Source organism: Peromyscus eremicus, chromosome 5 (assembly GCF_949786415.1).
Source record: "Peromyscus eremicus chromosome 5, PerEre_H2_v1, whole genome shotgun sequence".
Lineage (NCBI taxonomy): Eukaryota > Metazoa > Chordata > Mammalia > Rodentia > Cricetidae > Peromyscus > Peromyscus eremicus.
The window spans coordinates 66,731,361-66,759,089 of NC_081420.1; the positions used below are offsets into that span (position 1 = coordinate 66,731,361).

At 39.9% G+C, this 27,729-nt stretch overlaps 1 protein-coding gene across 1 annotated transcript in view; it reads right to left on the bottom strand.

The window, feature by feature from the left end:
• Positions 1 to 901: 901 nt before the first annotated feature.
• Nsun6 (NOP2/Sun RNA methyltransferase 6) overlaps positions 902 to 27,729 on the bottom strand; it is a 52,800-nt gene continuing 25,972 nt past the window's right edge. Inside the window, exons 7-11 of the mRNA XM_059263617.1 lie at positions 20,890 to 21,009; positions 13,032 to 13,176; positions 7,846 to 7,994; positions 3,333 to 3,458; positions 902 to 1,150 (exon numbers count right to left, since the gene is read on the bottom strand). Coding sequence (XP_059119600.1) covers positions 917 to 1,150; positions 3,333 to 3,458; positions 7,846 to 7,994; positions 13,032 to 13,176; positions 20,890 to 21,009 — 774 coding nt within the window. The 3' untranslated portion in view covers positions 902 to 916. The remainder of the gene's footprint in view (positions 1,151 to 3,332; positions 3,459 to 7,845; positions 7,995 to 13,031; positions 13,177 to 20,889; positions 21,010 to 27,729) is intronic.

The following is a 27,729-nucleotide window of genomic DNA, read 5'->3' on the forward strand; positions in this document are numbered from 1 at the left end:
TTTCGAGACAGGGTTTCTCTGTGTAGCTTTGCGCCTTTCCTGGAGCTCGCTCTGTAGACCAGGCTGGCCTCGAACTCACAAAGATCTGCCTGGCTCTGCCTCCCGAGTGCTGGGATTAAAGGCATGCGCCACCACCACCCGGCTTCAATTGCTTTTTTATCTGCAAAGTAAATACCTATATTTCACCTTTTAGATTATTATCCAGCACAACTCCAAACTTCATTTAAGAGAGCTGAGGGCTGATAAGATGGCTCAGTAGGTAAAAGTACTTGCTGCACAAACCTGCCAACCTGAGTTTGAACCTCAGAACCCAAAGTAAAAGGGGGCAATTGATTCCCAAAGTTGTCCTCTGACTTCTACATATGTGCCATGGCATGAGCAGTACTTCCACACACAGATCATACACAGTGACTAAGTGAATAAATATTTAAAAGAGGCCTGATTTAGAATTAGTAAGCAGAGAGAGTGGGGAGACTCAGGTAACAAGCCCACTTACCTCAGGCATGATGCAGTCAGTGTTACTGCCCCTGGCCTGAATGCATAATGAAATGGTCACTGCCATCTTCTGAATAGAAAACAGCTTTTTCATAAACATGTGAAAAGTTTAAAGTTTTATTCTTTCATCTTTAGACTATTTTTTCATATTAGAAAGACTAATATTTATGAGTTAAAACCGAAAATATTTTTCAGACCACCCCCCACCAGGGAATTCCTCCTTTCCTTTTGTATCATTTAAGGCAGATTATGCTTTCCCAGCCCTCCACTTCTCCAGGGCCACATATACACACTGCTCCTTCTGATCCCAGGGAAACTGTTGGCATGTTTTTTCAGCAAACAGGAAGATGCTATCACTCCATCGGCCTGTCAACACTTTGGTGTAAGAAAAAGCAACACACAGAGAAAATATTCTGAATTTTCATTTCTGAGAAACCTTCTCTTCTGTGCTTTTACATTTTAGAAACTTTGCAATAAAGAAGCCTATGCAATCCTTGTTGGCCAGCCAGATCATGTCTTCTCTTTTACCATCTCCGAGACAATCAGCGTCCACGTTCTGCAGTGGCACAGCAGATGGATCAAATCGTTGTAGCTGTTTCAATTGTTGTGGTGATAGGCCAGCTCCCACCATTCCTTCTCCTCCAATCTGTGGTTCCTGTTGGGAAGAAATGAACAAATAGGGTTGAATGTCCTACAGTTAGTAAGTTGCCTCTTCATAGCAAGTTAAAAAGATAAACTGGTTGTGCATTTGACCCCTTCCAGAAGAATAAGTAAAAGTAAACATTCTTGCTTTTATGGGATGCACATGCCAATTTGAGGGAAGTAGAGAAGCAGTGCTATGTGGCCACCTGATGAAGGAGCTCTTACTTATTTAGGATCCTCCATGTTTATATAGTTCTATGATATTACAAAAGGCCTGAAGGTTATGATTAGAAGCTTGTAGATTTAAAAATGCAGCTCTAATATATTTCAGCTATAACACTTAAGCAAGCAGCTTTACCTAACTCTATTTACTCACATATAAGATAGGTAAAACACCCAGTTCTTAAGCTAAATAAAGACAATACTGTAGTCAGAAGTTTTCCTGTGTCCCAGCCTGCCGGCAGTTGGGACAAATCTCTCCTGCTCGTGTCCCCCAAGGAAGCACACAGAGGCTTATATTAATTATAACTGCTTAGCCATTAGCTCAGGCTTATTACTGACTAGCTCTTACACTTAAATTAACCCATAATTCTTATTTATGTTTAGCCACATGGCTTGGTACCTTTTCTCAGTTCTGCCTTGTCATCCTCTGCCTTGGCTTCCTCTGTGTCTGGCTGGTGACTCCCGACTCAACCTTCCTCTTCCCATAATTCTCCTTGTTTGCTTGCCCCACCTATACTTCCTGCCTGGCTACTGGCCAATCAGCATTTTATTTATCAACTGATCAGAGCAACACATATTCACAGCACACAGAACATCCCACAGCACAACACTATTGGGCCTGGTGTATCATTGACACTCAGTGAGTGGAACTTTATCGATGAAGCAAATGAGTAGTCAGTCTTCTCATTCTCTAACAGCCACAGGAGCTAGCCCCTGAGACATCTAAAATGCCTTTAACTACATCAACTCTACTATGGAAGTTTTCTTATTTTATACACACTAGAAGAATACATATTAGAAAAGGATATGTAAATCATGGCTGCATCAACTAGGTTTTAAGGAATCAGAGAGAATTCAGTGACTTTAAAAAAAAAACAAACCACTAGTGCTAAAGATCCAGAAATGCCAACAAGTCATCATTCCACAGACAAGTGTTTTGGACACTGGTGGAAAAGAAACTACTGTCAAGAAAACAGTTATCCACGGCAGTGATGGGGAGAATCTTCCATTACTTCTTTAAACAGATTCCCATATGCATTCTGAAGTCTTACTTTCATTTACATGTAATTATCTTAATCACTTTGTCTAGGGCCTTTTCTAGATTGTTATTAACCTGTTAGAGTTCTGCATAGGAAGCCACAAAGTCAGATACTCAATGTCTCTGAATGTTTACATCCCTGTAGACATAAATATCTCAAACTTGAATCAGCTTTAATAAAAAATGTAACAAAGAACTCAGGTTAGTGGTCACTAAACAAACTACAAAGGGCTTGAATAATATCCTATATTAACATAAAAGTGTAAAGGGTGACACTCCTGAGCTGCAGTTTGTCCCCATGTCTAGTTTTCAAACGTCCTACAGCCCACTGTTGCAGTATGTTTGATGTGGCAGAGGCAAAATTGCTCAATTGTTTCCAAATTAGAAAAATGTAGGTCTGTAAAGGAAGTAAAAAGGTTTTTGCCCAGATAGAGAGATGGCTCAATGGTTAAGAGCACTTGCTGCTCTTGCAGAGAACCAGAGTTGGTTCTTGGTATCCACATATGGTGGTTCACAACAATCTGTAACTCCAGATTCAGAGGATTTGATGCCTTTTCTAACCTCCATGGGCAACAGGAATGCACATAGTATATATACAAACATGTGAGCAACATACTCATATACATGAGTAAATCTAACCAAAAAGAAAAAAAGGAAAAGCATTTTTTTGAGATGCAGTGTTAATACTAGCAAGTGGAATAAACATCAGAAAGATACCCATGCCTGTCCCAGTTTAGCACAATGGCAGAGTACAGAGAGAGGAGTTGTTTTCTCATTTGGTCATGTGAATCCCCATGGTCAGTCAGAACACACCATCACTCTTATGAATAGAGTGCTTCAGAGTTTTGACATACCACTCCATAGCATCCTGTGTGTAACAGTGCATGTCACACTGTGAGATGCTGGTAACACTGGGAAATGTTAGTGTTCTCACCTGGGGTTGAAGCTGAAGGTAGGGGAATGTTGTGAGGGCCCAGGCAACTTGCTCTTCATTTTCTGCCAGAGTTACTGTACATGTGCTGTAAACCAGTACTCCCCCTGGCTTCAGCAGTTGAACTGCCTAAAGAAATCAATGATCAGACTATGCATGCCACAAGATCCAATAAATAACCCAAAGTAAGTTATAGAATGGCACATGGTATCTTACAAGTGACGATAAAATGCTGTCCTGTGTGACAGCAGCCTCTTCCTGTTGTTAGAGCTCAATATACACGCTGCAAACCGCATGCAGCCTTACCTGGGAGCTTTATGATATACACGGACTCAGCATCTCACACACAACCTTCAGTTACTTTCTTTCCCATGTTATCTGTATGCCCACACCTATATTTGTAGGGAGACCTCCTTTCTGAATCCTATATGCACATATTCAGTTGTCTGTCAACATTTCTGCTATCTCAGGTAATGTGTCCCCAAATAAATACTCATCAGTCTCTGAAACCTGCTGGAAAAGCTTTCCCAGTCTTCCCAAAGCTCCAGCCCTGAACCTCAGAGCACCAATTATGCTTGTAGTCCTTTCACCTTCCCTTCCACTAGTCAACCCTACTGGCCCTTCTTTCAATATGTAATACAGAGACGGTTCAGTGGATAAAAGCGTTTACTGCTTTTGCAAAAGACTCAGGTTCAAGTTCAGCATCTATATAATGGTTCACAACTGCCTATAACTCCAGCTTCATGGGATCTGATGCCCTCTTCTGACATCTCCTGGTGCCTGCATGCACATGGTACACATACATACACTCAGGCACACATGTATACACATGGAATAAATAAAAAATATGTGTGTGAACCCACACAATCCAGTTTTTGGCTACCACTCCCAGCTTCCATTACCATCATTCCAATTCAAGACTCTTTAACTTTCAGCTGGATTATACATCAGTTAAATCTGCCAGTCTGTTTCTCTGCCCTCCTACAAGCCAGTCTCTACACACTAGTCTGAACAATGCTTTTCAACTTTTTGCTTCTCAGCTTCACAAGTAAAGTCCTGAAAGTTTTCAAGGCTCTACATACAGGTGTTCCTGCCACACTGACCTCCCCACTTCTGCCCTTCCTGGCCTTCTGCTGTTCCTCTAACACCCAAAGTCACTGCTATTTGAGGATCCTTGAGTAGGTTAGAAACTCTACTTCTCTAAGTTGCTGTTCCTTCACGATGGTCTACCCATTGTTGCTCATTGATCCCCTTTCTGAAATGCTCTTCCTGATCACAACAGACCCACAGCACTCCTTTCTCTCTGTTGTTTGCTCTACAACATTACTATCATGTAATAGAACAAACCGCCAGTCAGAACAGAAGCTCTTAGAGAAGGGCAGGGATTATTCGCTTTCTTGGTTACCATCTAGACATTATTTTGCATGCTGTAGGTATTTAGCAGGAATCAGGATATGTACTACCATGCTAAAGTAATTTTCTCCCAAATATCTTAAGTTTATCTTCTTTTCTTTTTAGGCAGGCTCTCACATATCCCAGGCTGGCCTTGAATTCCCCATCTAGGCAAAGATGACACTAAACTTGGGATTCCCTGCCTCTATCTCCAAGTGCTAAGATCACAGGTGTGTACTGTTCCACTCTGTATGTCTTACTGGGAATCTAATCCAGAGCTTCATGCATGACAGGAGTAATGGTTAGTGTCACCTGGACAGGATCTAGAATCACTGAGGAACAGGCCTCTTGGCATGCCTGTGATTGTCTAGATTAGGTTAACCTGGGTGAAAGACTCTCCTTCACTGTGGGAGCACTATTCCATAGGCTAAGGTTCTGGACTGATTAGAAGAAGAAAGCAAGATGGGTTCTAACATTCACTGCTCTCAGCATCGAGCTACAGATGCAATGTGACCAGATGCCTCAGCCCCAGATGCCATGACTCTCACCATGATGGCTGGATCTCAAAAACTAAGTTGTTTTCATCAGGTATTTGTCACAGCAACAAGAAGTGACGAGCACATTAGGCCAGCACTCTACCAATGGGCTACATCCCTAAAGTTTATCTTTTTAAGCTCATAGAGATTTCCTGAGTTCTCTGAGGATCTTATACAATCTGTTTTGGTCTTATTTAGCCTCTTCTCCTAACTCTCCCTTGATTCACTCTCCTCCCTCCCCCATTTCCTACCCAGTCAACTTTGTTTCCTTTTAAATAAACTTATGATTTTGTTTAAAATTTTAATAAAAAGCTTTCAAAAAATCATAATCCATACTTGTGCCTTACCTAAAGGAATGTAAACACTGACTTTGTGCCAGCTACTATGCTAAAGACTTTCACATGAATTTTCTCAAAGAATCTTTATCAACAATGAAGCCAGGCTGCTATTTCCAATAGAGTATTCCTACGACATAGTGTTGTTCTCCCCATTCATCCAACTAGAAATCGACGTACCCAAAGTCACTAATGTAGAGGAGTCATGGCTCCAATGAAGACAGTTCTGATCCTAAAGTTCACATTCTCCACGTCTAACCGTGCCTCACACACCTGCTCTCTAAGCTCTCCCTCACAGCTGGCGGTCTAGCCATGGCACAGGGCACACCTGCTCTCTAAGTTCTCCCTCACAGCTGGCGGTCTAGCCATGGCACAGGGCACACCTGCTCTCTAAGCTCTCCCTCACAGCTGGCGGTCTAGCCATGGCACAGGGCACACCTGCTCTCTAAGCTCTCCCTCACAGCTGGCGGTCTAGCCATGGCACAGGGCACACCTGCTCTCTAAGCTCTCCCTCACAGCTGGCGGTCTAGCCATGGCACAGGGCACACCTGCTCTCTAAGCTCTCCCTCACAGCTGGCACTCTGCACTGAAATCATCCATCTACTCTCAGCAACCTTTCTGAATTTCCATTTTCACTATAACCCAAAAGCAACAACAGAAGGAAAAAGCAATAAAGCGGTAACTTTCTTTTACCCTCAGGCATTTTGTCTGGAAAGCATCCTTTCAGGCCAGAGGCATGTTCTTTGATGACTATTCTGAAAACTATTTAAATAATCCACAACCAGGGCTTCTATTGTTTATGAAAGGAGGCAGCAAGAAAGAAAGATCAGAAATGTACTCGAAGACAACTTTAGAGACTGAGTAATTACAGCATATTACTTATTGCTGTAGTCTATGCATTATCATTGCAGGAAAAGGGAGAAATAATGAATTCATATCTCATCAAAAGAACATATTGGGGCTGGAAAGATGATTCCACAGTTAAGAGCGCTTACTGCTCTTGCAGAGGACTCGGGTTCAGTTCTCAGCATCCACATGGCAGCTCATGCCACCTGTAATTCTAGTTTCAGAGGCCTTCTGGTTTATTCAGACTCCTGCATTCAGGCAGTATATATACAGACAAATAAACACACATCTGCTCATAAATTTTTTAAAATAGAAAAACTGAAATTAACATAAAATGAAGTACATCATATTTTGAAATATACTAAGTTTAACAAAATGGACATAAATTCTCAAATATTCTATGTGTACTGTACTGATCAATTAAATTTGCAGTTGTTATGATCCTTCTACATTCTGGATGTTATCATGCCTAGTTTAATAATGTGTTACCTTGTATTAGACTTTTGACTTCTAACCTCATAACTAAACTAAGCCAGGAAGAGTAAAGAGTAATTCATTTATATTGAATTATTCACTTCAATTAGCAACTATGCATGAACAACTCAGCTAATTGTCTTTTTGTTCTGTTGTTCTATTTTCATTTAAGGGGTAGAATGTTTCCAATTCACTGAATGTCTCAATGAAAACATACTATAGGCTACTGTTGTGTATTTTAAAGAACGGGTCAACATAAAGAAAAGCTCCCTAGGTTTAAAGCTGTAACTGGATATGATAATGCATACAAATCATCATAGCACTTATGAGGCTGAGAGTAGAATATTGAGAGCTTGAGTCCAGCTTATGATACACCATGAGAGCCTGTCTTAAAAAAAAACTAAAGCCACACAAACAAAACACTAGGTGTTCTCAATCTCTTTCTTGTCTGTAGCAAATAAACAAATAAAAAAAGATAAATAAAATTTATCATGTTAACTGAATAACCCAATGACATTAAGCATTCATTTGTGTAAGCATCCCAAACTTAACCTCCATAACCATTAAATAACTACCCTTTCTCTCAACATACTCCCTTTGTTCTACTGACTGTTCCTAGGAATTTGCCTATTCTAATTACCTTATAATTGGGATCATACAAAATTTTCCTTTTGTGTCTGGTTTACTTAACTTAGTATAAAGTCTCCAAGGCCATCTATATTGTAGCATGTACCAAATTTCACTCCTTTTTAAGGCTGAATAAATATTCAATGTGGCCATATCAAATTATATGTATGCAGTCTCTGCCCATGACTCCTGATTGCCGCCATCTACCCTTTGATCACAGTGAAGGCTGCTGCTACACACAATAGTCTTGGTAGACTGAACACTGAACTAGTAATGGTCAATTTCTTCACAGCAAACGATCCATACCACATTAAAGAGTTTTCGCTGTAGTGGCTGATATGATCTCACTTCCTTCAAAGTCCAAGTACAAGCCATATTTGGCCTCTGTCCCATCCCACTGCAGGGTGCATCGAGGAGGATTCGGTCAAAAGATTCTGGTAGGAATGGAGGTGCCCCTATAAAAGAGAATTCTAAACATTATCTGCTTTCTTACATGTAGGTCTAGAAAAGAATAGAATACTCTTGAGATAGAAGCAACAATGAGAAATTTACATCATAATCCAAGATATTAAAGAAAGAAAAATCCTTTCTCCCTTTAAGCAAGTCCTTGGCTAAGCTAAGAATTACTTCTATTTCATATAGATTTGACTTTGTAAGAACATTAAAATGCAGCTGGTGTAGACGGGAGTTGTTAGTATAACACAAACCACACCAAATCAAATGAAGAACTTCAACTCCCAGTATTAGAAGCCATAATGCCCCAGAGTCAGCAGCTAGTACCACTTCCAGTCATCAGTCATAGTGGAAGTTGTTTCCTTGGTAACGCCCCCTGCAGGCAGCTCTCGAAAAGTCAGAGCCTACCCGGCTCTGGTCAAGCATGCTGGTCTGGCTGCTGTTGTTTATTCTCCTGCTTTTATGGCAATGTGTATGGCTACTGTCTACTATGATCCACTAGCCCCCTGGAGTTAACAGTCCATCAGGTTTCCCTTGTGTGCTCATGAATAATTTCTGATGTATTTGGTGTTACTGGAGAAAGTTATGAAAATTGTGTTCTTTACCTGCAAGCTTGGCATTGTTACTGAACACTTTTATTTAAACCCAGAATCACCTTCTGTTTTTATCTGGTTAGAAGGCTGTAAGGACACAAGCAATTATCAATTTAACCCACTTTAATCTAGAATCTTTTTTTTTTGTTTCTTCTACTGTCTTGGAAAAAATACTTTGCAAATAAATCTTTATTTTCTGATACATACTGATAATCCCCCCCTTGCACACGCACACACACACACACACACACACACACACACACATACACACACACAAAATTATACCAATGCATACTGTCATTATCATGAGTGTGGGTACCCGCTTTCCCCAAATCCTCATCAAAACACCTTTTTATTGACCAATTGTATTTTTCCTTTAAATAATTACATCCTTTGTGTAGCTTTTCCCTACTGAAATCATTGCCTTTTCTTACTGAACAGAACATCTCTTATATATAGAAGATAGGAATCTTTCCCATAATATTCTATGAATATTTTCCACAATCTATTTTCATAGCTTTAGTTTTTTAACTCGAATACACAAATGTCAACTATTAAAACTTTGCTTTCATTCCTTCAAGTGGTTCCCAGTGTGAAGTCATCTTAAAATGACGCTAATGACTACCATACTTGCCTGCTGCCTGCAAGAGCCACTAACAGGAGGTCCAAGAGTGATGTGATGGGGTGGGGAAAGGAAAGACAACAGGTATGGAGAACAGAGTTTCTCCTCATCCTCTATTTTCTTGTCAAAACCTTCACAGTCCTTTTTACCTTGGCACCACAAGTTCCACCCTTTCCTCTAAGTAACAGTCTGGAGTAGCCAGAGCCCTCTCCAGGTAACGACATCTCAGGTGCAGGCAGTCCCTGCTTGTGTGGAGACTCCTGCAGCAGCTAAGCAGTGCTCCCCCCAGCAGCTGGCAGTTCTAGGTCTCCACAGTTTCCCTTCTGCTTTACAGCCTGCAAGTATCCATTCACCTTGTTCTTCTTACTGCTTATTTTCATATAAGTAGTCTCTCACTGATTTAAATTTAAACTAAATTAGCTATTGAAATACTTTGTACATTTTTTTTATTCTGTGACCATATAATTCACCTGAAATACAACTCTCAACAATTGCCTAAAAACTAAGAAACCTGCAATTCCACAAAGAACGTCCACGCAAACTATGAGTTTGTTCTGAATATGTTTCTGAAGCTCCGTATTTGCAGGGCCCAGCACTTTGAAAACCTATAACAGGTTGTAATTCAGAACTGACTCACACTTTATAGGGCACTACTATACCTGTAATTTGATGAAGGTGATGGCAATGCCTAATCTCACCGTTCCTAATAAACTGTGATGGCTGTTCTTTCTTGCCAATTTGACTGGTTTGAGAAATACCTGAGACATTAGTAACTTTACATACACCTTGGGGTATGTTTGTGATGCTATTTCCATAGAAGATCCAATCACAGGGGCCCTAATCTAAGACACTGACTAATTCCTAATGTTGGGAGGCGGTAGAAGACAAGAGGGAGGACTAGCTGGAGGACACTGGGGGAATGGTCCTGGGGACAGTATCTTGCCCTAGATGTTATCCCCTTTTGCTCTGGTTATTGGTGGCCACAATGGACTGTTGTGATCCATCATGCCCTGCCTGCCACTATGGACTGAAACGCCAAATTAAATCTTTACTTCTTTAAGTTTCTGTCAGATGCTTGGTTACAGCAACAAACATGAAGCTAAGATGGTGTGCTTAATGCTGGGAGGCAGAGGCAGGAGGATCTCTGTGAGTTCGAGGACAGCTAGGAATGTTACACAGAGAAACCCTGTCTTGGAAAACAAAACAAAACCAGAAAGGCAAATACAAACAAATAATAATATACTGTAAGAATACATATGTTCTATTTACCAGAAGCTCTTCCTAACTTTAAAACCCCGGAGAAAGCACCAAGAGATGGAAAGATCACCCGTGCTCATGGATTGGTAGAATACTACTGTGAAAATGGCTCTATTCTACAAAGACACCCACAGATTCAATACCAGAACCATCAAATTTCCAATGACATTCTTCACAGAAAAAAGCAATCCTAAAATTCATTCAGAAGCCAAAAGACCCAAATAGCCAAAGCAACCCTAAACAGAAATGCCAATACTAGTAATACCAGCTTCACATCGCACCACAAAGCTATAAAAACAGAGGCACACTGGGACAAAGGCACATAGAACCACACCAACCAAAGGAACAGAGCACAAGTCTTAAACCCACACAGCTATGGCTACCTCGCTTCTGGCAAAAGTGTAAAATGTGCATTGCAAAGACAGACTCTTCAACAAATGGAGCTGAAAACTATAACGAACAGAAAGACAAGTAAGAGTGTCAAAGAGAAAATTCATTGAGTAGAAGAAAAATGATGTGCATCCAAAGAGGAATTATTTGAAAAATATATAGTCAGAAGGAAAAAAGGAAGAAGATAAAAAGTAAAGCAAGAAGTTCAAATGCCTGAGACTGTGAGAGACATTTCATCCAAATCACCAAAAAGAGTAATTTACAATAATTTGTTTAGGGATACACAATATAGAAATATACAAATTATGCAATAAAAACAAAATAAAAATGGAGAACTAAGAAAAAATCTTGAGCTTTTAATGCAAAATTCAGTCCTTATCAGCTTCAAATGGCCTGTGATGGATAAGTTTTACAGTAAAGTTGGTAAGTTGGGTGACCAAAACCTACAATGGATAAGCAGAAGATTTCAACTGCACACTAGAAACACACCTAATTACAAAAGAAGGCAGCAACACAGAAAGCAAGCACATCTACACATCACTTAGGAAATACGGAACAAATGGCTCAAGTCTTCACCACTCAGTTATTTATTGGAATAAAATGGATTCAGTATTTCAGACAAAAACAAAAAAACAAAAACAGTAGTTATACGTACTAAAATCAAACAAAAAATAACTATTCATTGCTGTAATGGCTCATCACTGTAACCTCACTGGATTTAAGGTCACCTAAGAAACACACCTCAGGAAGTGCCAGTGAGGGTGTGTCTGTGGAGGCATTTCAGAGATGTTTAACTGGAGAGGGGACCCACCCTAAACCTGGCAGCATCACTCCCTGGGCTGAAGTCCGGGAGGAAAAGAAGGACAAAGAAGTGGAAAGCAGCATTCCTCTCTCTCTACCTCCTACCTATGATGTAATGTGACCAGTTCCTCAGGCTCTTGCTGCAACAGCTGGAGAAGCACTTGACACTGCACACACCTTCCGCACCATGATGGGGAGGTCATTAATACAGAGTCCACCATGATGGAAAACTCATTAAGACAGACTACACCATGATGGAAAAGTCATTAAGACAGACTACACCATGATGGAAAACTCATTAACACAGAGTACACCATGACGGGAGGTTAGAAACACAGGGTACACCTCCACAATGTGAAGCAAAAGGAACTTTTCTTTAGTTTCCTTTTGTCAGTGTTTTATCATAGCTACTAATACACAACCCAAAGGGGAAGATTTAGATTGGCATTAATTGCTCTTCAAAAGAAGATATGGCCAGTGGGTATATGGAAAAGACGCTCACTACAACTAACCTTCAGGAGAATGCAATGAAAATCGTAAGACATACAACCTGACCCTTATGAGGAAGTACTTATCAAAAGAAAACTAGAAGGTAATTTGGTAAGAGCATGGAGGAGAAAGGGCACACATGTAGTGTTGTAAGAACATAGATTAATATAACCACTAATGAAGTGGCATGGTTCTTCAAACAAATAATAAAACAACTGTGTGATACAGCAATCATGCTTGATAGTGGGAATGTATGGATGGGAACTGTTGTTAGTTATCTACACTCCCATGCTCACTTTAACACTTTTTATAAAAGCAGCTACAGAACCAACTCAAGAGTCTACCAACAAGAAACATTATGAAAAAAATGTAGTGCATATACACAATGGAATATTACTCAGCTTTGAAAAAAAAATCTGCCACTTGCAACAGCATCGAAGAATCCAGAGGATAGTATGTTAAATGAAACTAAGCCAGGCACCAAAAGACAATTGTATCTGGAAGCTAAAAAGCAAAACATATTAAAGCAGATAGAGAGACAGTAGTTATCGGGGAATAGCTGGGAAGGACAGGGAGATATTGTAGAAAAGTTACTAAGTTTACCTAGACAGGAAGAGTAAATTTTTATGACCTAGTGCACAACAGGATTCTACACTTAGTAATAACATATACTGCATTTCAAAGCTGTCAAGAGTAAATTTTGAGTGTCTTGACACCTAAACATTATTACATTAAAACATCAACACAGACATTACATTAAACATTACATAAACACTAATACATTATCTTAATTACTTTCTGCTCACTCCACATTCATAACTGTATCAAGATCAAATGAGTACATGTAATTATGAGCAAAACACACGGAACAAGAAAAACAAGGTTACCTTCTATGCCATCAATCATATCAAGTTTAAGTGCCTTTGTTGCATCGAAGCAAAACGCCCTGATAGAATGAAGTCCTAATAATGAAGCATTCTGCTTTAATTTTTCCACTTTATTCAATATTTTATCCAGTGCTATTACTTCTCCCTAAAAAATGAAAATAAAGCATAAATCCAAAGCAGTTATGAAAATAAGCAATACAAAATACTAGTGTAAAACTGTGGTCTCCTGCTTTCCTCCCATGTCTGCTGAAACCTTTCACCAAATGGACATCAAATTTACATTGGCTGAGGGGTCTAGCTCAGGGGTAGAGGGTATCCTAGCAAGCACGGGTCCCAGAGACAGTTCCGAGCACTGAAAAATTAATTCCTTAAATACTTAATCTTTCCTTTAAACAAACACATACCTGCCAATTGTTCTTACACCTAGCCTATCTTTAATCTACAGAAATCAAACTGAAAAAAAATGTTTGCTATATTTTAAGAAGCTTAGAAACACTCTTGAAGGTAAACATAAACCACCAATCTTGAGTGACTGCTTACCTTGGGAAAAGTGAGCTTCCAAATATGAAACATCTAGCTTCAAGGGATTACATACAAATGAGTATCTGCAAAGTTGATCCTCGTCTTAATATTTTCAAGTGTCACAAAATTCTTTGAACTACGGTAACCAAAATGAGAATATCATTGGCCCAAACTTTTGTATACCACAGCAACAATGCTTTGAAAAGACACGAAGTTCAAACACTCGTATAGGACACCAGGATCAGGTGGCAACTGAGAAGCTCTCAAGTGTGAGCCAGTATGGTGGTTTGAATAAAAATGTCCCCCATAGGCTCACAAGGAGTGGTATTTGAAAGGATCAGGGCATGTGGCCTTGTTGCAATAGGTTTGGCCTTATTGGAGGAAGTGTGTCATTGGGGGTGGGTTTTGAAGTTTAAGGAGCTCACACCAGGCCCAGGGGCTTACTCTCTCTTGCTGCTGTCTACAGATCCAGATCTCAGCTCCTCTCCAGCACCATGTCTGCCTGCATACTGCCATGCTTCTCTCCATGATAATGGACTAAATCTCTGAACTGTAAGCCAGCCTCAATTCAATGTTTTCCTTTATGAGAGTTGCTGTGGTCATGGTGTCTCTCCACAGCCATAGAAACCATAAGAAAGCCAGTAAAGGAAAGACTCCTCTCCAAAGAGGGATGAGGAAGAGGGTCAGAGCCACAAAGGCAGTGACAGGAACACAGCCCAGCAGCATGATCCCCAGGTGATCCTGGTGAAGAAAGACTGGCAGTCCTACTTTTAGGACAAAGCCTAGAGCAGGTTTTGCTGAGGCAGTGCCTCTGGTGGTCAGCAGTAGAGAGGACTCCCAGTTGTCACTCCCTAGGACGCCCTGGGTGCTATCTCAAGAAGGATGCTATTATTTAAAATGAGCTACCCTGAGCCCAGAGAGCAGGCAATGACCATATGTCAGGGAATTTAAATGTAATCTGCTACAGGCCTGGGGGCTGGCTGGGCAGAGCAGGAGGGCCAGGGGCTGACAGTCTGAAAAGTGCAGGCTGCAGGAGTCTTGCACCAGAACCTCCGCAGGCAGGCATTATCTCAATGAGTGGGAATAGGAGTAGTGCCTGGTGGACAGAGCCTGAGGTCAGAGGGTGGCTGGACCTCAAGAGCCACCTAGCACCCTTCAGTGTTATAGATCCTTAAGAACTCTGGAGTGCAGATGATTATGACTCAGGAGGTTTTGAAACTATGAAGACAGGTCCTCCTCCTGTACAGATCTGAGAGCTGTAGTTCTTTTCCACAGTCCCAGTGTGCTTGGGAGACACCCCTCAGCTAGAATAGCAAAAGATAAAATCCAGAGCTTTTCAGCAGAGTGAAGATACCCACATGTGACTGCAAAGCTAGGTGGCCACCTGAGGTACCTGGTGTGCAAAGGGAAGCTACTAAAGTCAAGAGAGCTTGGTGGGAATCAGGAGCCAATACAGGTTCAATAGCAGAACAAACCAGGGGAAAGACAAGAGGCCACAAACTCATCTGACCCACTCACTGCCCTTAGTCTCTATCTCAAGGACCCCAGAAACTACTCCAACAATTTCTCCTTTTTTTCTTTTGTCCCCTCTGCCTCCTTTTTTTCTTCTTAGCACTTTTTAGCAGTATTTTCACTTCATTGCATTTTAGAACATTTCATGTTTTTTATAGCCCTTCATGAATTTATTTTACATTTTAAATGCATTTTTTATTACTAGAAAAATCTATTTTGTTGTGTTTTATTCTTTTTTGTCTCCTGTTCTCCAATTGTTTCCTTTCTAGCATGAGGGAATCATGGAGTGGGCCTGGGCTAGCTGCCCTAAGAGGCGTGCATCACAAATTTTTCAGGGTAGAGTCCATGGCTCCTGGGGCACTGTGTGTCTTTCAGTTCCTGAGAAACTGAGGCACCCCCACAGGCAGTGAAGCATGCAGGTCACTTGTGTCTCTGTTTCCCTCAGAAATTACTGGCACATGCAGAAGTTTGACAATTAAGTCTTAGACATTATTCTTATATGCCCTGTATCAATTACAACCACCACTGTCCTGGCAACCACCATGGTACTCTGTTTTGATAGGGGTATAAAAAGCCCAATTGCTTGGAATAAACTTGTCTCAGCCTCAGTGTTGTTGAGACCCCCTCCAACCCGGCCTGGTTTTCATTGCCACTGACCATATCAGGACATCCTGATTTGTAAGTAAGTGCTGGTACTTACACTAACATTTCTTCTTTACCTTTTTAAAATAAAAATTTATGCTTTCCACTTTTACTCCTTAGCTTCCCTCTAATTTTGCCGTTAAAGCACCTCATTAATGGGAAATCTTACTTCTTGTGCTTCACCTATCCTGTGCTGTTTCCTTGTTCTCACAGCATGTCTCTCCACTACTGCTCACTTCCTTCCACTCACTAAACCTCACTTCCTCATCTTCCCCTTCCTCTCCCACCCTTCGACCTCACTGATAATCCCACACTCCCACTCAGTACTTTTTAATTTCATAGTTCTCTGTTTTCTCACGACTTCTGCACTCACGTTGAGTACTTTTTAACTGTGTAGCATGTTCTGTTATTCTGTGTAAGTTTTACCATTTTTCTCTTTCATGATCTTTGATAACATAAATATCAATGGCTCCAATAGATTTTTAAAGGTATTTCTATATCTTACATGGTTTGACATTGTTGCTCTTCCAGCAAGGCATCATTTTCTTCTCTGGGCAGTAGTGGAAAAGAAGCCTTCACTAGGAGGATGTTCAATAAGATCCCCAAAGAAAAGCAGAGCTGTCCAGACCATCCAATAAACAAATCATATCACAGATACACAAGAAACATACAAAGCCAGGCAATGGGGCTTGGGAAACACCCTAACTCCTTAACTAGTACATTCAAAGATGGTGACTAGAGGATGCAGGAGGACAGCTTCAGAAGTTTGCTTGCAAAATGACTGATGAATCAAAGAGGAGACAAGCAGGCAGATTAATTCAACCCAAGACATATAGGAAAGTCACCAAAATGAAGGAAAAGGTGTTATGGAAGAAAAAGAAACATGAAAGAAAAATTTATCAAGAAACTGATATTTAAAATAATTTAAAATAGCTGGGCTATGGTGGCACATGCCTTTAATCCCAGCACTCGGGAGGCAGAGCCAGGTGGATCTCTGTGAGTTCAAGGCCACACTGGAAACAGCCAGGCATGGTGACACACACCTTTAATCTCAGCACTTGAGATCTCATGTCTTGCTTGGGAAAGACACATGCCTTTAATCCCAGGAAGTGATGGCAGGAAGCAGGAAGGTATATAAGGCATGAGGACCAGGAACTAGAGCCTTTTAAGTTGTTAGGCTTTTAGCAGCAGTTCAGGGGAGACCAATTCGGATGAGCACTCAGAAGCTTTCTGTCTGAAGATTCATGGAAACAGGATCGGCTGAGAAGTTGGCAAGGTGAGGTTACCTGTGGCTTGTTCTGCTTCTTTGATCTTTCAGAATTTACCCCAATAGCTGGCACTGAGTTTTTTATTAATAAGACCACTTAATATTCATGTTACAAGTGACTAGTAGACCATTGAAAAAAATCAAGAAGGAATTTTTAATTAGAAAAAAATTAAAATGAAAGGAAAACATATCAGAACATTTAGGACATAGCTAAGAGAACTCTGAAGAGGAACATTTTTGGTTGGTTTTTGCTATGAGCACTTACATTTAAAAAAGATCAGAGTTCTCAACTACATAACTTCATGATGCTGCTTGAGGTCTCAGGAATGTAAGAATGAGTTTAGCACAAAGGCAAGAAATAACAAAGGGCAGAAATTAATCAAATGGAGTCTAAAAGAATAAAACATAAACTCAACCAAATGTTGTTTGAAAAGATGAACAAGATTAATACACTTCTACCCATACAAGTCCTTCCAAAAGAACAAGACTCAATTAATAAACTTAAAGAGGAAAAAAAAAAGGATGTTATATCCGATGGCAATGAAATACAGACGCTCACTAAAGAATACTGTAAAAACTGATGCTCCAAAGACTAGCAAATGTAGAATAAATGGGTAAATTCCTAAGCACATATGATCTACTAAAATTAATTCAAGAACTTAAGCAGATCCATAGCAACCAGTGAGATTGAAGCAGTGAAAAGAAGACTCCTAACAAAGAAAAACCCAGAACTAGAAAGCTTCATACTAAATTCTACCAAACTTTTAAAAGAGAGCTAAAATCAATGTTACTCAAACTCTTCCACTGTCAAACTCATTCTTGAAGCCAGTATTGATTATCCTTGTGCTAATATCAGGTAAGAGCATGACAAAGAAAACTACAGACCAATTTCTCTGATAAACACAGACAAAAATCCTCAAGAAAATACATGCAAAGGAAATTGAATGACATTTGCAAGAAAATGGATGGAAGAAGATATCATTATGTTAAGCAAAACAAGCCAGATTAAAAAAATACAAGTATTACATAGTTTCTCCCATATGCAGAATTTGTGCGTGTGTGTGTGTGTGTGTGTGTGTGTGTGTGTGTGTGTGTGTGTTCATCATGAAAGTAGAAGGGGACCATAAAAACAGACAAAGCAATTTTAAAGGAAGTGGGAGGCAGGAAAAAAGAGTAATGGGATTTATGTGACATGTAAGCAGAAGCAAAGATGATTTGTGGGGAGGAAAGGGGACAGCATGAGAGATGGATGGGAAGAGCAAAGGATAAAGGAGATGAAGAAAAACAAAGTATAATGACCAATATGTATGGAAAGGTCATAATGAAACTAACTTAAGATATATTAACCAATCACACTTAAGTCAAAGTCATATAGTCACAGTTTTAAGAACATACTGAGTCATCTGGGTGAGATTTTGAAACACACTATTAAGTAACAGTGCATACATGGTGGATCAACTCATCTGTATATTTTCTTGTCTTTAAAAAAAAAATATATATATATATATATATATATATATATATATATATATATATATCACCCTTACATGTCTCATGAATCAATACTATAATACAGAAATTTTCTGGTCATATTTCATCATCATCAGGGCTTAAAAATAAAAAATCCAATACCTTGACAAACAGGCTGCATAGGCAAAACCTTGGCATTTAAGGTGACCTGAACAGGAAAAGTAGAAGGGGAAAAAAAAAAAAAAAAGCCAAATAAGGCTCAACTACACTACAGAAAAAGAAAAAGTTTCCTGGCCATGTTCACAAATGCACAAGTCTAGAAGCTGCATGTATATGCTTGCTTAACTAATAACAAAAAATTTAAAGCTCCAGCAAACTTGAAGTATTCAACAACCTTCCACTCTAGAACTAGGCCATATCGCTATTTTTGGCTGACAGCAAGATGGTGGACGGGATATAAGAAGATACATAAAAGTGTTTGGACAATTGACAACAGCCTCAACTACTGCCCTTTGCTTGGCAGGTCCTCAGATATTAGCAGGGGAGATAAACACATGGACCAGAGAGGCAGGGCATCTTAGCTGTTTCAGTAGAGGTTGCTTGCTAAGTAAAAACCATAAAAACCAAGCAAATGAGCTCATCCCACATTACCAGAAGCACCAGTTTATCTGCAGCTGACCAGGTGCATGACTAGACCCTTCAGACTAGCCCAATCCCCTAAACTGCCTCAGCTCAATAAACATTTAATGCCACCAGGGAACTGTATTTTTAAGCAGAATCATAAAATCATTGCAAATGGATTCATTTATAAATATTCTCTCTCTTTGGAAAGATTTTACTAGAGAAGATAAAATGTCTAGCGAGTACAGCTTCTTAAATGTACTTGCCTGGCTTGTACAAAGGCCCTGGTTTCAATCCCCAGCATTAGACCCACAACCAAGCAAACTGCTTTTAACAAATACAACCAATATATCACAAATTATAGGCAGATCATCACATTTTTAAAGCGTATTGATAATCACATCTAAGTTCTGAGTAAACTGAAAAAGTATGTACATTAAATACTCCATAAATTAACCCTTGACTTACTACCAGCTATCATCACGCCTTGGCCTCCCAAAGTGCTCCATGTACAGGCTACACCCTCAACTATCTTAGATCCTGTACCACATCAGTCACTCCCTTCTACGCATGCCTAACCATATACACACCATGCTTCTCTGCTGCAGATTTATATTCTCTGCCATGGTTAAATCAGTTCTTTGTCAATTTCTCACCCACTCCGACACAGCTAAAGAGCATAAAGTCACATCAACTAACCTCACCATAAAGTTCTGACCACTACATCATGACCCCTTAGTAAAAAGTGGATGTGTTTCTATCTCATTTTGCACTCAATTTCCTAGCCTGATATTTCACACCCCAAAATTCTTACTTTCTCCCCATCCTCTTCGCATCTGTTCACTTTTCTTCCTATTTCATTGAGAAAATTGAAGCGAGTGCGAGAATGTGTTCCATTTCACCAGCACTTACACTCGTGTGTGGGACTTTCCTTCTTGTTTGTAGAGTTAACTGTTTCATGATACCACTTAACGTCACCTGCATGTCAAATTCTAGTCCATGTCTCCTATTCAGATGTTATTTGTCATTATTCTCTCTCCCTGATGTATTCAACTTCTCACTTGAATATCCCCATTAGCACACAAACATTATCAAAAGTATCCACACTCCTTGAATTCAATCTCACTGCACTGCCCCATTCTCTGCATGTGACATTTTAGCAAGCATTTAGTTTTGTAAAGCCTGAAACAAAAATGACAGCAACAAATGGCTGTATTTCTTCAATTGAAGAAAAAAAATGAGAACAACATTAATGAGTTTTGAACACAGAGAAAACCAGCCCATAATAAAAAGAAAGCTCTTTGGAACACACACACACATATAGAGAAAAATGCAGTAAAATTTGGATGAAAGTTATCCAGGATCAGACTTACTCACATTTGTGATAAGGAAACACTAGTAGGACTATATTCTTTTGTAGATACACAACTGAACATTCACATGTATGTGCATCTGTTTATTGATACAGAGTATGTGTGCATACAGACCATACATACGATGTCAACACTGATAATATTCTCTCAAATTAATTTTTAATGGAAGTTTATGTCTTAGTAGTTCATCTAAGTACAAAAATCTCAAAATTAAGAGCAAGAAAAGATCTCTTAAATATTTCAGCTAAAAAGTCTATAAGAGAACAAGTATATAATTGTATTAGCAAACTGGGACTATCTCGAGATTGGCCTCACAAGTAACTGTCAACTGAACTGAATGTAGTAAATGGCATAGCTGAAGAGTCTTTCAGTTAAACACCCTTGTTACCTAGGTTACTTTCAGTGGCCATGGTAACTATCTGAGAGGAGCCTGCCATGAAGACATTCTCACCTGGTCCTGCATCAATGCTGCAATATGTGTAGTTTTGCCCCCAGGTGCTGCACACAAATCTAGAATCTTCTCTCCAGGTTGAGGATTCAGAACATGAGCTACAACAGTAGATGGTAAATTCTGTAAGAAAAAAAAAAAAGACAGGGTGTTGGCAATGTAGCCTCTCAACTCAATAAACACACATAACACTTTTGCATTTACTGTTTGGAGAAATGAAGGACACAGATTTGGAAGATAATGGTTTTTCCAGAGAAATACAAGGAAAGAGGCATCAAAAGGCAAGAAGACCACAAATGCCCTAGAGGTTTCCCCACCTGCTCTCTACAGTGACTTCAGTAATCCTAAGAATTGCAAGGGTTAGTTTCTGCCAAACTCTTAGCATACCCCCACGTGATTTGAAGATGTAACTGCTTTAGTTATCCCCAAGCTACTTCTTCAAAAGTTAGTTACTAAATATCAGTCAGGAAACTGTACCACAGCTGATCAGATGGTTCAGTGGGTAAAGACACCTGCTGTGAAGCCTGCGAACTGATTTTGATCCCCAGGACCTACATGATGGAGGAAAAGAGCTAACTACCACAAGTTGTCCTCTGACCTACACACACATGCTTTGACACAGGTGCATGCATGCATGCATGCATGTACACACATGTGAGAGTGTGAGAGAGTGCACAAACACATTTAATAAAAAGAACAATATCCATTTTCTTAAGTTATAAGCCAAAATAAATATAAAGTGCCCAATTTAATATCAAACTTTGAAAACAACCACTGGCATGGATTACTGAATAATAAGGAATATTACTTTGTATCAAAATTCATATTATAGTTCAGGAAGGCTTTCATATTTTCAAAGATGTTTTGAAAAATTACAAGAGTGAATTTTAAACTCAAAGTGAGATGGCATTACTCATCTTTCTAGTGGCTCAGAGGGAGAAAGCCTGCTATGAAACCCACATTCAAAAGCAGCATCTACAATCATCCCACCTTTCCTAAGGAGAGATGGGAGGTGGAGACAGCCATCCAGCGGCTCAGGGGCCAGCTAGCTGGAGACAGCAGGATGGCAGAAACAAGCAAGACCCTGCCTCACCAAGGTGCAATTCTAAAATTAGACTTTGCAATTAGGAATTTTTTCTGGATTGCTTCATTTTTAAAAGGAACTCCCCAAGAACAGACCCCAGGTAGATCAACGTTCAGCTCTATACGTAAAGTGGCATGTAGTAATTTATAGAGTCCTGCTGACTGCTGTGACGGCACTGTAAAACTTACTACACAGCAAGATTCTGTGTAGGCTGACCTAGGAAGGGCAGTTCTCATCTCTTGTATTATCGCAAATGAATCCCTGAAACCAGAAGGAACATAGCAAGCCAAGACTTTCAATAGTTTCTTAGCTTTCAAAGAAATGAAGTGTGGATACTGACAACTACTTAAGAGCAAAAAGGATTTCCAAGTTGTTATTGGAGTAGCAGAGTATCTTCTCATCATTTGAAGTTGTGTGTGTGTGTGTGTGTGTGTGTGTGTGTGTGTGTGTGTGCATGCATATTTTCTTTCTGAGAAAAGGTCTGGTATGCCACCCAGGACAACATAACAATACTCACCCTTCTGCCTCAGCCTCCCTGGGTGATTTGAAGCTTGTGAATAGTATTTTTTTTTTTTTTTAAGAATAAGAGTTTTTTTTTTTTTAAAGATTTATTTATTTATTTTGTATACAGTGTTCTGCCTGCATGTATTCCTGAAGGCCAGATGAGGGCACCAGATCCCATTATAGATGGTTGTGAGCCATCATGTGGTTGCTGGGAATTGAACTCAGGACCTCTGGAAGAACAGTCAGTGCTCTTAACCGCTGAGCCATCTCTCCAGCCCGTGAATAGTATTTTAAGAATAGTATTTAAAAATATAAAACCATTCAGACTGACATGGTGCCTCTACCGCACTTTCAGTGTCTACCCTTTAATCAACTGTGAACACTACAGTCACTTGAATGTTCACATCTGTCTAAAAAGCCATCTGTATTCTTATACCATTTTGCACAACTGTGAAACTTTTCCATTTGTCATAATCTAGTACATCTTTAAGAATTAATTTGGAAAAAGCACAGGGACAAATAGCCAAATGAATGGAAACACATGAACTATCAACCAATAGCTGAGGAGCCCCCAACTGGATCAGGCCCTCTGGATAAGTGAGACAGTTGATTAGCTTGATCTGTTTGGGAGGCATCCAGGAAGTGGGACCGGGACCTGTCCTCAGTGCATGTGCTGGCTGTTTGGAACCTGGGGCTTACGCAGGGACACTTGGCTCAGCCTGGGAGGAGGGGACTGGACCTGCCTGGACTGAATCTACCAAGTTGAACTCCTCAGGGGAGTCTTTGCCCTGGAGGAGATGGGAATGGGGGATGGGCTAGGAAAAAGACGAAGGGGAGGGTGGGCGGGCGGGAGTGGGGAGAACAAGGGAATCCGTGGCTGATATGTAAAATTAAATTAAATTATAAAATAAAATTTTAAAAAAAGAATTAAACAATGATGATAATGATTTTTTTTTTTCAATGTAGATCTTAAATGTGGGCCACTGAGATGGCTCAGCAGGTAAAATGGCTTGCCACTAAGCCAGATGACCAGAGTTCAATCCTCAAGTCCCACATGGTAGAAGAAGCTGTCCTCTGACCTTTACACATGGACCATAGCAGCAAATGCCCCCTCCAAAATTATGAATATATAAATGTAATTTTGGGTAAAAGTTACTCTTCTGATTTTTTTTTTTTTTAACTCCTTAAGGAAACTACTGTCTTCCAATTCTGGCCTAGATTCAACCAACCTATTCAGGTTCTCCTAGATCAAACAAGGTCTAGTTAAGAAGCTGGTAGCTAGGAAACCCAGTGGCTACACTGTGCTGAGATGCAGACAGCAATTTTCACTATCCTTCCCGCCTCCATTCTGAACTCTCGGACTCGCTCTTAGCCCTGCTGCATGCCTCCTGCCTATAGGAGCCCCTCCCTTCCTTTCACATCACCTCTGTGCAGCCTGCCTACAGGAAGCCCTCCTCCCACATCACCTCCATTCCCTCTGCCTCTTAGTGCACACCCCAGTGGCCTGGCTCTTTCACTACTGCCCCTCTCAGACTTCCTTCCAGCTGCCAACACTCTCTACTGTGGCCTCACTGCTACCATACTTGCCGAGGATCCATAGTGGGCAAATGCACCAAAGAATAAAACACCCACCCAACAAAGACAAGACCAGATATCTATGCAAAAAAATACCTCAAGCATGCCTAGTTCCTAGCAAAAACACAAACATGAACAGCCAAGATAATGTGTCTTCTCCAGGAGCCAGCAACCTACTGCAGTAGACCCTGAAACATGCAATTTAGCGGAGCCTAGAACAAGGACTTTAAAATATAAGTTATGAATATGTTCAAGGACCTTAAGAAGGATATGAACAATTGTCTTAATGAAGACATAAACAGTTGAATGAAATAATGAAAACATTTCAAGACATGAAAGTAGAAACAGAATCACTAAAGAAAACACAAACTGAAAAAACTGTAAATGAAAAACTTAGGAAGTCAAACAGAAACCTCAGAGGTAAGCCTCACAACAGATTACATGACACGGATAGAGTTTCAGGATTGAAGACCACGTAGGAGTTGAACAACTCAGCCAAAGAAAACATTAAACCAAATAAGTAAATAAATAAATAAAATCCAGAAATAAAGCCAGGAAATCTGGGACACTATGAAAAAACCAAACCCATGAATAGGAAGAAAGAGGAAGGAGGAAAAAAAAAAAAAAAACAAACCTAGATCAAAGCCACAGAAAATACTTCTGACAAAACCATAGATGAAAATTTCCCCAATCTAAAGAAGAAAGTGCCTATCAAGGTACAAGAAGCATGCAGAACACTAAATAGGACCAGAAAAAATAATAATCAAAACACTAAATGTACACGACAAAGGATATTAAATGCCAAAAGGGAAGAAGACCAAGTCACATATAATGCAGGTCCATTAGAATAACACCTGACCAAATGGGTGGGAGTAGAAAAAAATTATCCTGAGTGAGATAATCCAGACCCAGAAAGACAAACACAGTATGTTCTCACTTATAATTAGATATTAACTGTAAAGTAAAGGATAACCATGCTACAGTCCACAGACCCAGAGAAGCTAAGCAACAAGAAGAGCTCCAGATCTCCCTGGGAAGGGTAACTAAAAGAGATTTCATGAGTAGACTGAGGGTGGGTGGGGATGAGATCATGAGTGATCAGGTTGTGGGCAAGGATGGAGGAGGAGAGTACTGAAAGAGCATTTCTGGGTCAGGTAAAAATCTGGTGCAAGGGAAACTCCCAGGATAATCACAGCTTAGAAATGTAGCAATAGCAGATATGTAGCCTGAACTGGCCATCTCCTGTGACCAGACTGGTGCCTAGCCAATTGTCATCAGAGAGGCTTCATCCAGCAACTGACAGAAACAGATGCAGAGACCCAGAGATCCATAGTCAAACATTAGGTGGAGCTTTTGGAATCCTGTGGGAAGACGGGGAGGAAGAATTATAGGGACCAGAAGGGCCAGGGACACCATAAGAAAACCCACAGAATCAACTAACCTGGGCTCATGGGGGTTCACAGAGACTGAACCGCCAACCAGGGAGCCTGTATGGGGCTGACCTAGGTCTTCTGCATATATGTGACAGTCGTATAGCTTGGTCTTCTTATGGGACTTCTAACAGTGGGAGCAGGTGCTGTCTTTGACTCCTTTACTGGCTTTTGGGGTGCTATTCCTCATACGGGGTCACCTTGACCAGCCTTAATACAAGGGGAGGTGGCCTAGTCCTACTGCAACTTGATATGCCATGTTTGGTTGATATCCATGGGAGGCCTGCCCTTTTCTGAATCGAAACAGAGGAGGGGGTAGATGGGGGGGCAAGAGAAGAGGTGGGAGGTAGGGGCTGGGAGGAGAGCAGGGAGGGGAAACTACAGTCAGGATGTAAATAATAATAATAATAATCATTTAAAGACCATTAATAAAAATAATGCCTGACTTCTTGATAGAAACTCCAAAAGCCAGAAGGGCCTGGACAGATGTTCTACAAACTGAGAGACTAGAGATACCAGTCCAGATACCATACGCAGCAAAAACTACCATTCACAACTGATAAAGAAAAATATTCCACACATATATACACACACAGAGACACGAAAATAAGCAATTTCCATCAATCATTTCAGCTCTGCAGAGGCACTAGAAGGAAATCTGCAGTCCAAAGAGGTTAACTAGACCCAAGAGAACACAAGGAATAAACAATTCTATAACAATAAATTAGAAGGAAAAAAATGAACACCAGAAAAACAAAGTAACAGGAATCAAGAAACTCCATTAATAATTCTCAATATTAATGGTCTCAATTCCCCAGTCAAAAGACACAGCCTGACAGATTGGATTAAAAAAAAACCAATCCACCTTTCTGCTTCATCCAACAAGGATCATCAAGGATAGACATAACCTCAGGGTAAAAGGATGGAAAAGGAAATTCTAGGAAAGCAAACCCAAGAAGCAAGCAGGTGTAGCAAATTTAATAACTAACAAAATGGATTTCAAACAAAAACTAATCAAAAGAGATAGGGAAATAGACTACATATGCATTAAATAGAAAATATACCCTAAGAATATTGCAATTCTAAACATTTATGTACCAAACACAAGGGCACCTATATTCATAAAAGACACAATACTACAGCTAAAATAACATACTGACCCTCACAAGGGTGGGTGACTTCAATACCCCACTCTCGACAATAGACAGGTCATCCAGACTAAAACTAAATAGAGAAATGCTGACATTATAGACCAAATGGATCTAACAGATATTTACAGAACATTTCACCCAAACACAAAAGAATATACCTTCTCAGCACCTCATGGAATTTTCTCCAAAATTGACCACACACTCGGAAACAAAACAAGTCTTAACAGATATAAGAAAGCTGAAATAATGCCCATGATTCTATCCGACCACCATGGATGAAAGCGGGATATCAACAGCAGCACAAACAACAGAAAGTATATACACTTGTGGAAACTTAACTCACTACCAAATGAAAAAAAATAAGTCAAGACAGAAATTAAGAAGGAAATGAAAAACCTTTTAGAATCAAATGGAAATGAATACACAACACACCCCAAACTTGTGGGGCACAATGGTGGCAGTTCTAAGAGTCAAGTTCATAGCATTAGGTACCTATATCAAAAATCTGGAGAGATGTCACATTAGTGATATAGAGACACACCAGAACGCCCAACAACAAGAAAACCTAACATACAAAAACAGACGGCAAGAAATAATCAAACTCAGTGTTAAAATCAATAAAATGAAATAAGAAAAAAAATGAAGAGTTTGAGAAAAACCAACAAGATTGACAACCCCCAAGCCAAATTAATTAAAATTAACGGGGAGAAGATCCAAATTAATAAAACTAGAGATGAAAAGTGGGACATTACAACAGACAACAAAGAATTTCAGAGATTCATAGGACATACTTTAAAAATCTGTATTCTACAAAACTGGAAAACTGAAAAAATATCAAAGAATTTCTTGATATATAACCTACCAAATTTAAATAAAGATCAAATAAGCAACTTAAATAGACTCATAAGCATTAGTGAAACAGAAGCAGCAATTAAAAGTCTCAGAACCATAGGAATCCAGGAACAGTTGGATTCAGTGCAGAATTCTACCACACCTTCAAAAAACAATTAATGCCAATACTTTTCAAATTATTCTGCAAAAAAGAAACAGAAGGATCATTTCCTACTTCTTTTTGTGAAGCCACTATTATCCTGATACC